The 11,392-nt window shown below is 50.3% G+C and overlaps 1 protein-coding gene across 2 annotated transcripts in view; it reads left to right on the forward strand.

The window, feature by feature from the left end:
* Positions 1-9,690, forward strand: part of MAGOH (mago homolog, exon junction complex subunit) — a 237,055-nt gene extending 227,365 nt beyond the window's left edge. For both annotated transcript variants that reach the window (XM_069093545.1, XM_069093546.1), the window contains 5 exons: positions 3,469-3,671; positions 7,623-7,681; positions 7,844-7,954; positions 8,660-8,742; positions 9,448-9,690. In XM_069093545.1, the coding sequence (XP_068949646.1) occupies positions 3,584-3,671; positions 7,623-7,681; positions 7,844-7,954; positions 8,660-8,742; positions 9,448-9,547 (441 nt within the window). In that variant the 5' untranslated portion in view covers positions 3,469-3,583 and the 3' untranslated portion in view covers positions 9,548-9,690. Of the gene's footprint in view, positions 1-3,468; positions 3,672-7,622; positions 7,682-7,843; positions 7,955-8,659; positions 8,743-9,447 lie in introns of those variants that run through there.
* The last annotated feature ends 1,702 nt before the right edge of the window (positions 9,691-11,392 follow it).

Below are 11,392 nucleotides of genomic sequence, written 5' to 3' on the forward strand. Positions count from 1 at the left end.
TGATAAATGTTTAACAACTGCCTCAGGCTCTGTGTGTGTATGTGAGTAATGAACACATGACACACTTTGAAGTTTAATCTGAATTTTTATCATGTTCTGCCTCACTTTCTAAAGAAATGATGCTCAACAAAAACAATAAATCTAGTCCTGGTTTGTAGCATTTGCCAATTTCCAAGGTGTAAATGCTCACAATGCACATTTAACAATCAGCTCTCTTACCTGGTTCAAACTGGTTCTGGCATCCTGTATCTGGCATCCTCTGGGATCCGGTTTTGCTGACTCTGAAAACCAAGTGTCCAAATTCACAGCAGATAGGAGTTGAGCAAATAGCATAGAAAGAACACCAGGAGGCAGTGTTTCCACAGACAAGTCCTTTCTCCTAAGCATCTTGGAGGATTGCCTGAGTGACAAGTCCTACTATTCATTCAATAAACATTTATTAAGCGCCTACTGTGTGTCAAACACTTTGCTAAGGGTTGCCACCTCTTCAGTACTGCCCCCCACCTCCTTTAGTCTCACCTCTATTGAGCTAAGGCAATAATCTCTTAAACTGATTTCAACATACACAGCAGCTGGTTGGAAACTGAATTCCTTTGCATTTATCAAGGCATCTTCCCAGGATTGGGGGTGGGGGACTAGTGACCCCATAATACACAGAGTACCAGACCTGAAATCAAGAAGACCTGAATTCAGTTCTAGCCTCAGACACTTAATAGCTGTGTGACCCTGAGCAAGTCACTGAACCCGGTTTGCCTCAGTTTCCTCATCTGTAAAATGAGCTGGAAAAAGAAATGGTCACCCACTCCAGTATAACAGCCCCCCCAAGCCCCAAATAGGGTCACAAAGAGTCAAGAGACGACTGAACAATGACAAACTTCCCAGGATGACCTTGAAGCTGCCACCCTTGTTCCTGCTGATTTTCTCTCCCATTGCATCTGACCCCTGGGGTACTCTGTTGGATTATCCCACTATTATCTGCTTCTAACCCTCACCTCAGAAACTCACTCTTGGTGCCAAGGCTCTGCCAAGGTCAAGAAGACTCTGGGGGCATATGTTTATAACTCTACGAGGTACTAGAGGGAAATGATTTTCTGCACCCCTCTGCATCCCCCCAGGATAACCACCTTTCTTGCTCCTCTGCTGCCATCATTCTTTTCTTCAGTTGTGGCTTACCCAGGATCCTTTGAAATTCACTCATTAACAGCCTGATGATTGAAGCCCCCCTCCAGCTCCTATCAGGAAATGACATACAAATAGGTACAAACAAGGTGTACACAGGATAAATGGGAGACCTCCAAAGGAAGGCAGTGGCATGAAGGGGAAGGGGAAAGTCTTCTTTTTTGTTGTTTTTGGGTTTTGGTTTGCTTTTTAGAGGGCAAATAAGTGTTAAGTGTCTGAGGCCAGATTTGAACTCAGGTCCTACTGACTCCAGGGCCAGCACTCTAATCATTTGGCCACCAAGCTTCCCCAGGGGAAGTCTTCCTGCAAAAGGTGGGATTTTAGCTGAGACGTGAAAGAAGCTAGGGAAACTGGGAGATGGAAGTGAAGGAGGAGAACATTTCAAGCATGAGGGACAGCCAGTTGTAATGCCATACACAGAAGCTTTCCAGAAGAATGCTACTGTGAACAGCTTTTAAGGTTCTGACTACACAGTATAGTGATCACTCTATTTATTCTATAACAAATCAAAGCAAAACTTTCACAGAAAATCAAGGTACAGCATTCACAATATTACAACTTATCACAGAAAATCACAATATAATATTCACAATATAGTCTCAAAGTACAATAGTCAAAGTCTCCCACTCATGGGGCAGACTTGATTAACTCAATCAGCCACTTATTCAGCAATCAATTACTAAGTATCATACACAATACCCTCCACCCCTTAGGTCACTAGTAAACTATAATTCCATAACTACTCAGTACCCAAGGAGAGGTCTTTTCATCTTGACTTGGGGCCTGTTCTCAGATTCCCTGGATCCCCTTCCATGGTCCCTGATTCTACCTGGATTCACCAGACTGTCACCTGGGTTCAGTGGCAGACAGCTCCCAGTTCCTTGTCCAGCTCTCTGGGTAGGTCCTGCTCCACACTCAAGTTCACAGGGTCTGGTCCACCCCCGTCAGATCCTTCACCATGGCTGCTCCAGGGAATTCAAGGCTCAACCAAGCCACAAACAGACAAAGTCTCAGCATCCCAGTCATGCTTCCTCAGTCACATGGGCTCCAGGCTCCTGTTCAGAAGAAGCTCCATCAGGACAAGTTCTCAGGAAATTCTGACTCAGTTCTCCATTCTCTCTTCTGTAGCTGCTCTGCCACCAGATCCTGGTCTCAAGAAATTCTGCCTGTGCCTCTCTGGGGCTTTTCTTATATATACAGCATTATCTACTTCTGTTTCAGCCAACCCCTTCCTGTTATGTCAGCAACAGGAGACAGGAGTTCATACCTTCTGTTTCCCCAACAGAGGCTTGATCAATTACTAAGTACCTGCGACCTTTGCCAACACAAAGGGATCTCCAAATTCAAATTAGATTACTATCACACCAGTGAAAACCCATGAAGCTGGGAGGAGAGGCCTGTGACATTGGCTCACAGAGTACGGGGGAGAAGAGGTGGAGTAAGGGGATTGACTGATCCTTTAAAAAATACTCTCCAGGTGTGCCCATTCAGCCCCTTAGACCCACGCCTGTGTGAGAGCCCCAGCCACTTTCCTGGGCCTGTTTTCCCAGCTGTAAAATGAAAAGGCCATCTCAGGTAGGGAAGGGAATGGGCATTTACAAGACTGGAAAGACAGGGAGCAGCAGGAATGCTAAATGTGGAGAACTTGGAATGCTAAACAGAGGGTAGCTTGAATGGGGGTGAGGCGGGTGCCACGGCTGCCTGGAGAGGACGGAGCCCAGGCAGGGAGCGCAGCCAGCGGGCTGTGGCCACAGCGGGAGCGCGAGGCGGTGAGGGCCCGCAGCAGGGCGCAGGGACGTAGGAGGAGAGCATGGGCAGCGCAGATGTCCCAGAGATGTTTCCAAAAGCAAAGTCAGCAGGCCTTGGGGCCCGGCCATAGGTTGTATGTGGATGGGGCTGAGGGCGGCGTCTAGGTTTTGGGCTTGGTGGGGGGGGAGAGGAGCGGGAGAGGGGCGGGTCTGGGGGAGCAGAGGAGATCGGCTGGGGACGCGTCTATAGGATATCCAGTTCCGGGTTCCCAGCGGGCGTCTGGAGACGCAGGACTAGAGAGCAAAGGTCGCGCCTCCTGCGATGGGAAGGAGTGGCAAGGGCAAGAGGCGGGATGCTCGGTACACAGGCTTCCTAGGTTTCCCGGGCAATAGAGAAAGCCCAATTTGAGATTCCCTGACGCGCATGCGCCTCCTCGTGGGCGGGACCATGCCCGTGACGCAAGGAGAAGGCGGGGCCTATCTGCGGGCGGAAGAGAGTGGGAGCGGCCTCGGGCGCCGGCGGGCGCTGGCTCGTGACGTCAGTGCCGCGCGCCCAGCGGCCTAGGCAAAGGTGGTGTCGGTCTGCTTGGTGGAGGCGATTGTGCGCCCCTCGTCCCTCCGCGCTTCCGCAGCTTCAGGCCCAGCTAGGCTCGGCCATGGCCAGCGACTTCTACCTGCGCTACTACGTGGGGCACAAGGGCAAGTTCGGCCACGAGTTCCTGGAGTTCGAGTTTCGGCCGGACGGTGAGCGGCGGGGGCGGCGTGGCCGGGACGGGGAAGGGAGAGGGAGGAATGAGGGGGGGCCCGGGCTGGGGGTGGAGCGGGGGGGCGGGGGAGGGGTCCGGGGGTACAGCGGAGCCCGGGCGGGGGGGACACAGGGGAGGAGGAGCAGGAGGCGGGGCGGGCTGAGCCTTATAAGGGGAACATTGGGGGATGGGGGCCAGGCTGGGGACCCCAAGCTTGGGTTTGCCGGGATGGGCTGAAGGAAGCCTTGTCAGGAGGCCCCTCAGCCCCGGACGTTGTAGGTTTTGAGGCAGGGAGAGTAGGCCCACCTCGGTCTCCTCTTCTGTACGATGGGGACAGTGATGCCCCCGGGGGGTAAGGAGATGCTGTGGCTGAAGTGCTTTTCACACCTTAAAGCGCCGTGGGATAGTCTTCTCCGCTCGTGGAATGGCAAGTCCTCCAGGCGGGGCCCGGTTGGTATTTGTCTTTTTACCCCTGGGGTCTGACACCAGCTGGAGCTTCCTAAATGCTAGTTTGATGGTGCTGGGGAGCTGCAGCCTGACCAGAGTAGGGGGGAAGCCTGCATTCTGTGCCTGCTTTGCAGAGAGAGGGGAGGAAGTCAGAGGGTCCCTGAGATGGCGGCAGGGTGCCAGCTTCCCTGTCTGTGTGCCCCTTCTTCAGATCAGCCAGGTGGCAGAGTGCACCTGTCATTGCCCCCATTTTACAGGTGAGATCTGAGTCGTAATGACTTGGTTTCTGCCTTGTAGCTCCCAAACTCAATGAACTGTCTGCCGTTCTATTGCTGCTTGTCTGAGAAGAGTTTCCCTTGGAATGCTATTTAGCAAGCTTTAATTAAATGACTTCAAGATGCCAGGCACTGGTCAAGGCACTAGGGACAACCTCTGCCGTCCAGGAGAGTCCCTTCTACTGAAGGGAAACACGTACCCAGATGATTAAATACAAAATACATACAAAGTAAATGCAAAGGGACTGGAAGAGGGAATCAAATTAGCTGTGGCCTGTTAGAAAGAAAGGCTTTCCCCTTCCTTATCAAGCCTAGCTCCTCATCCCTCCACTAAGCTGACTGTATCACCAGCTGGCTGTTGAGAGCCTCGTGGTCTAAACCAATATTAAGGTGTAGGAGCATGTCAGGAGTGGCAGGGCCTCTTATTCAACCTCCTCATTTTATAAATGAGGAAACTGGGGCCCAGGTGTGGGAAATGACTTAGCCAGGGTCATAAGCAAGATATTAGTGGCAGGACAGTGACAGGAAGCCAGGTGCCCTGGCTCCCAGTCACTGTTCTTTCCATAAAATTAAAATGATTTTTTTTTTGTTTTCTTTGAAATCTTATTATAGATATTGACTGTGTCATCCATTTGGTGATTAGTAACCTGTGGGCAATCTTGTGACTTACATTGTCTTGTAATGTATTTTTGGCTTTTTGCTTGGCTTTTCGTGTATTTGACTTGCATCTCCCAGGGAACCATTAAGTTCCTTGAGGCTTGGAACCTTTTCTTCAAACATGTTTTGTGTCATAGCATTTAGGGGAAGGACAAATCTTTAAGATCATCTAGCCCAACCCCTCATTTTAAAAGCCACGGACTTGACCAAGGTCACCTCGGAAGCAGGAAGCAGTCAGGATTCAAACCCAGGTCTTCTGACTCCAAATTCAATGTTCTTTGCCCTGTATCATCTTGCCTCTGTGCCTGATGCAAGGCCCTGGGCACAATAAACACTCAGTAAATATTTGGTGTGACAAGCTGCAGCTCACGGGATGTGTCATAGGGATAGATTAGAGAGATCCACAGCTTGATTACATTTGGTGGCTATTTGGGATGTGAAAGTGTTGAGTTCCTTAAACTAAAAACCTGTCAAGTGCAGAGAGTTACTGCGTAAAAGTTATAAGCCTTAAATCTGACACAGCCAGCTAAGGCAGAGTTAGGACACTGTATTTGGAGAAGTTGAAAAAAGCCACGCACTTAAGAGTTTGACACTCCAGCTCTGTCACTAAATACCGACAGTGCAGGTCACTGCACCTCTGATGGCGTTTCTTTGTCTCAGTCTGCATTGAAAGGACCTTAGAGGCCAATTGTACATGAACAGGAAGGTCCTGTTCACCCCTGAGAGACCACCATCTGACCTTTGCTAGACTCACTCTTTTGATGGGAAACCTGTGACCTTAGATTTTTATTATGTGGAATCCTACCCATCCTTTATCCAAACCCTTGGAGAACAGCACCCCTGAAGTCTAGACTGCCTGTCAGACTCTGCTTGGATCTCCTTCCTCATCATAGACTCGGAGCTGGAATCCTCAGGCACTCTCTCCCAAGACTCCTGTTATTTTCACTCCATCAGCCTGCTCTTTCTTGTTGTTGAACATCAGATCTAGATTATAAATTCCCTGGCTTATCTGTCTTTTGAAGGATGAAATCATCGTTAAGCAAGTCAAGAAATTATTAGCCCCTTTGCTTGGGCAAGATGTCTGGATAACAGAACTTCCCCCATCGCTACTATAGAATTCCCATGCGCTAGGCTTCTGCTCCGTTTCTTTTATTTCCCGGCCTACCCAGGTGGTCTGTAGATTGACCAGTGAAGCTTGTTGGTGGCTGCACCAGATAGCTCTGGAGTACGGCCGTGTGAAGTGCGACCATGCAGGGAGTGGAGCAGCAGAGATATTCAGAAATCCAGAGAGCTGACGTTCAACCCAGAGGCCTCAGCTGCCCACACACAGGGGGCTCCTTTGCTGATCTTCACTTGAACCCAATTCTGGCTCTGGCTTTCCTCCCACAATGGTGTCTTTGTAGCACACGAAGCTGCTGCTCACCGCAGCCCAGCTCCATGACTGGACAGCTGCCCTTGGAGTTGGGGAGACGCTGTCTGCTTTGGAAGAGGGTGCTCCTCCCTGGGGAGTTCCTGATCCCTCTGGAATCCCAGGTTTAATAAAGACTAGCTAGGAAACAGACAGTGTTGCTCCTCTCCATCCATACCTGCACCCCATTCCTTTGGTATAATTCAGGCTTTTGCAGGCAGTGTCTCTTCATGAACTCAGGCTCGGTTCCTCTTGCCTGTCAGCTTTTCCCTTGGCATTTCTGTGTGGGCAGCTGAGGCCAAGGGTTCAATGGGCGCCTCCTTTTTCATCTCATGGAATTTCTGGGTGTCTGGCTGCTGTTCTCCTGCCAGCACAGTAGCCTGCTCCTCTTGGGGCCACCCTCAGAGCCCATCCAGTGCAGCCCCAAGGATCCTTTAACTGCCACATCCCCACCAAGTGGCCCGGCCCCCCTGCCCCCATCCCCGACATAGTGGAACCACAATCTCTCCCCTGGCAGCTTCCCCCATTGCTTCTGGTTATGTCCTGTGGACCCAAGCAGAACAAATCAGTCCTTCCTGTGACACCTGTTGTACATTTAATTGCATAGTTTGCTGTACTCTCTTTCACACTGTAAGCTTTCCCCTCTGAATGTCAGCCATGACAGTCGTAAACATTTATCAAGCACTCACCTGCTCTGTGTCAGTCACTGTGCTGAGGGGTGGGGGCACAAAGAAAGAGAAGAGACTGTCCCTGCTTTCAGGGTGCTCATGCTCTGGCACTGTGGCGGGGACAACATATAAACTGCTGTGTACTAGGAAGCTGTATACAAGAGAAATGGAAAATAATAACAGTTGGAAGAGGGGACAGAGAAGGCTTCCTGTAGAAGGCAGGACTTAAAGGTCAGTGGTCAGTGGCAGGTAGGGGAGGCAGCCAGAGGAAATGCCCAGAGCTAGGGAGAAAGGGGTGAGGAGCCTTGAAAGTGGGGGCGTGTCATGAGAGGCTTTGTTGATTCTGGAAGTGATATCGACCCACCCTCCCACTGGGGCTGGGGAGGAGCATGGTCAGCCTGTGTTTGAGTATGACTGCTTTGGCAGCTACGTTTTACCCGGTGGTTGTTGTTGGGTTTTCTTGGTAAACTGAATGTGCTTTTTGCTCCTTATAGGAAAACTGAGGTATGCCAACAACAGCAATTACAAAAATGACGTCATGATCCGAAAAGAGGTGAGAGCTTTGGGAGGGTCAGCAATCCCCTGGTCTGTAGGGTGGGATGAAGTGTTCAGACGCAGCAGAGAGGCTTCACAGGGAGAGCTGGGTCCCCTCCTAGCCCAGGGCAGATCCTCTGGCTGTAGCCGGGGCCAACTTTGCTCTCTGGCTCATTTCTAGGCCTATGTCCATAAGAGTGTGATGGAGGAACTGAAGAGAATCATCGACGACAGTGAAATCACCAAAGAAGACGATGCTTTGTGGCCTCCGCCAGACAGGGTGGGCCGGCAGGTGAGTGGACAATGGGCAGGGACAGGGCAGCTGGCAGGGAGGGGGCGGCCGGCAGGGAGAGAGACTGTGTCTTCAGGCTGGACTCTGTTTTCTCAGCTAATGTGTATCAATACAGTGCATGAAACAATCCCTCCTTGCAAGAAGCTTACATTTTAACTTGTTTCAATCAAAGTACAACAGGGAAAATAACAAGTATGAATGTCAGTATAAAGAGAATAGAAACAACGAAACAGTGGTTTGTGCACAAGGGAGTTTGAGAAGCAAGGGGATCTAGAAAGGTTTTGTGCAGAAGCTGGAGAGGAGTCTGTGAGGAGGAACTGAGGAACTGTATTCCAGGCATGGAGGGGTGAGGGGCAGAGAGAGGGGGAGGATTCCTCCCTCATCCTCAAATCCAGCTTGGTCACTTCTGTGTCCTCACTTAACACCACGGCCTGCCCCTCTCTCCTCTCCCTCCCCCACCTCTCCATGCCTGGAATGCCCTCCTTCCTCACCTTAGCCTCACAGACACTGTCTCTCCCTTCATGACAGCTCAAGTATCCAGTATGGCTGGGCCCAGAGCCGCAGTCCCTCTGCACTGTGACACTGGCTGTGAGTCACTAGGAAAGCCTGGCTTCTCTCTATCTCAGTGGGATGTGATTGGGCAGGGCTTGGACTCAAGATGATTAATTTTCTGGTAACTTTTTTTCTTAAATCATTCCTTTTCAGGAACTTGAAATTGTGATTGGAGATGAACACATTTCTTTTACCACATCCAAAATTGGCTCCCTTATTGATGTGAACCAGTCCAAGTAAGTCTGCTGCCTATAATGCTTGTGCATGGGTGGGTGCAGCCCACGTTCAGGCTGGCTGCTGAGACAGTGAGTGGGGCCCAAACAGTGTAGCTGACTGCTTCCTTCTACTGAGGTGCCCAGAGTAACCCTGGTCGTGTAATATTTCTGCATCCTCAGTGCTAGAAAGAATACCTGGGAAGAATCGAAGGTGTCAGGTGAACCTGTGAACCCAAACCCAGGGCTTGCTAGGGGAAGACTTGGGCATGCTGCTCTTGCTGGACCATCGTGCCCACAAGCCAGGCTCCAGGCTCCTTCCCATAGAGAGCCTAGAATTGCAGCTGGCCTCTGATAAAACCCTGGGGTGAATGGAGATGATGCCTTTGGGCTCTTTTGCTTCCTTCCCTGGTTTGCCTCTATAAATGAGTCACCTGTTAACTGTCACTACAGATCTTAGACCCCTCTGCTCTATGAGCAATCCTAGACCATTTATATGGATAGCATTACTATAGAAAACCTGTCAGTTAATGAGTTAACCTAAGATGGAGGGTGGGGAAGCATATGTTCAGATCAACAAGGCGCTGTCTGTCTAGGCCAGCTGCCTCTCAGGGCTTCATGGCGGCAGCCTCAGTAGCTCCAGGTGGGACTGCTTTAGGAAATGAGCCAGAGAAGACTTATTTTTGTTCCTTGGATACAGAGTCTCACACATCTTTCCTTGTGTTTTAGGGATCCTGAAGGTTTGCGAGTGTTTTATTACCTGGTCCAGGACCTGAAGTGTTTAGTCTTCAGTCTTATCGGCTTGCATTTCAAGATTAAGCCCATTTAGGCTGAAGGTTTTTATTTTTTTCTGTGTGCTTGGGTGGTGGTGTTTTTCATTCCCAGTGTCAGAAGACTTTTGTGTAAGTTAGGAAAATATTTTTTTATATGCTGTGTAAGTGACTGTCTTTAATAAATAAATATGCAGGTGAATACAGAGTTTGTTTACTCCCCAAATTCTGCACCAGCGTTGCCTTCAAAGCTTGATCCCGGAGGCCTTGAGTTCTGATGGCAGGTGACTTTCTTGGACCCTGACCTGCTTTGGCAGTTTGGGGACACTGCACTATGAAATCAGGGCTGTGTGGCTTGTGTTCCTTACCCAAGAAGTCTGCACGGCATTGGACAGGGGCAGTGAGTAACAGTTAGCCAATACTGTGTGCCTTCTGTGTACAGCCCACTGTGCTGGGTACAGGGAGGAAACAAAGACCTGTGGTGTGCTGAGTGCCTTTGGGAGACTCCGAGTCCAGGGGAGAAGAGAAGGCACAGACATGGACGGAGGACATCCTTATGCTGCTGCCCTGGAAGGCTGCAAAGAGCTGACTGAGTCTTCCTCCCTCTGCTTTCACAGCGTCCTGTCTCCCCTTATCACCTCCTAAGTACACCCTTGGCTCTTCCCCTGGCCTTAAAGAGTCTTCCCTTGACCCTACCTGTTGCACTTTCAGTGTTTGGTGCTTCATCTCCACTCCCTCCTCAGCCCATGTAGTCTGGTTTCCACTGAAACTGTTCTTGGAAAAGGGCACCTTAATGGAATCTGAATTGTGAAATACGGTGGTCTTTTTAGTCCTCATTTTTCTCCCTGTTGGCCCTCGTCCTTGATGTTTTCTTGGGCTTTGGGACACTGCTCCTTCTGCCTGCTTCTCCTAACTGTCTGGCTGTTCATTCTTTTGTCTTTGCCTTTCCCTGTTAGCTGCCTTCCTTTGGTTGCTCCGTAGGCCTCCCTTTTAGCTCTGGATGGAGGTGTGGCCCAGGGATGCTGCCCCTCTGATACTCTGGTCACTCCTCCAGAAGTTCCTCCTATCTGTGTGGCCTGGTGTCCTAAACTGAAGTCCCCCAAGCACTTGCTAGGCATGTGCACCAGGTTGTCCTGTGAGTACCTTAAACTTCACACTGAACTCACATTCTCCTTCCCCAATCTGCTCTCCCCACCTTGCTTATTTCTTCTTGGGCTCACCTGGGCTCAGTGATCTTTCACTCTCCCCCTCCCCAAACCAATCCTGCAGATGCTGCCTCTGTGTCATCTCAGGTGTTTTCTCTAAGGAAAAACTACCCCCAGCTGATTAGGGGCCTCATCTCTCATCTATGACCGTCTCCCTTCTCCAGCCTGTGTCCAGTCCACACAACTGCTTAAAGCATGGGTCTGACCTTCCCTGCCCTCTTTGCATGTAAGTCAAAAGTACAGACACCTTGCCTTGGCCTTTCCAACATCTGCAGCATCCCTTCTATGGCTTTAATCTGCATGACTCCAGCCACGCTGCATGTCCAGCTCTGCCTTGAGCTCAGTGTGCCTTTTCCCATCTCTGAATTCTCATTTGCAGTCCACGAGCCTAGAGTGTGTGGCATTTTAATCCCCTGTTAACGAAACCTCTGGCTCTGACTGCCCAGAGGCTGCTTCTGCCGGGAAGTCTCAGCTTTCACTCCCCCTGGCTGAGAGGAATCTGTCTCTTCTCATATGGTCCTAAAGCATTTTCCAATCCCTTCTCAGTGATGGAAAGCACTTGGTGTCCAAGGGCAGAACCAGGAGTAATGGGGCAGGCTTGACTTGGATGCCAGGGAAAGGAAGTGGCTCCATCCACCAAGGAGATGGAAAGGTGATTATATCCATTTGGCAGATGAGGAATGAGTCTAGGCAGTGACT

This window comes from Petaurus breviceps, unplaced genomic scaffold (genome assembly GCF_028583685.1).
Source record: "Petaurus breviceps papuanus isolate PSGF00001 unplaced genomic scaffold, PetGlider_PUasm1.0 208, whole genome shotgun sequence".
Classification (NCBI taxonomy): Eukaryota; Metazoa; Chordata; class Mammalia; order Diprotodontia; family Petauridae; genus Petaurus; species Petaurus breviceps.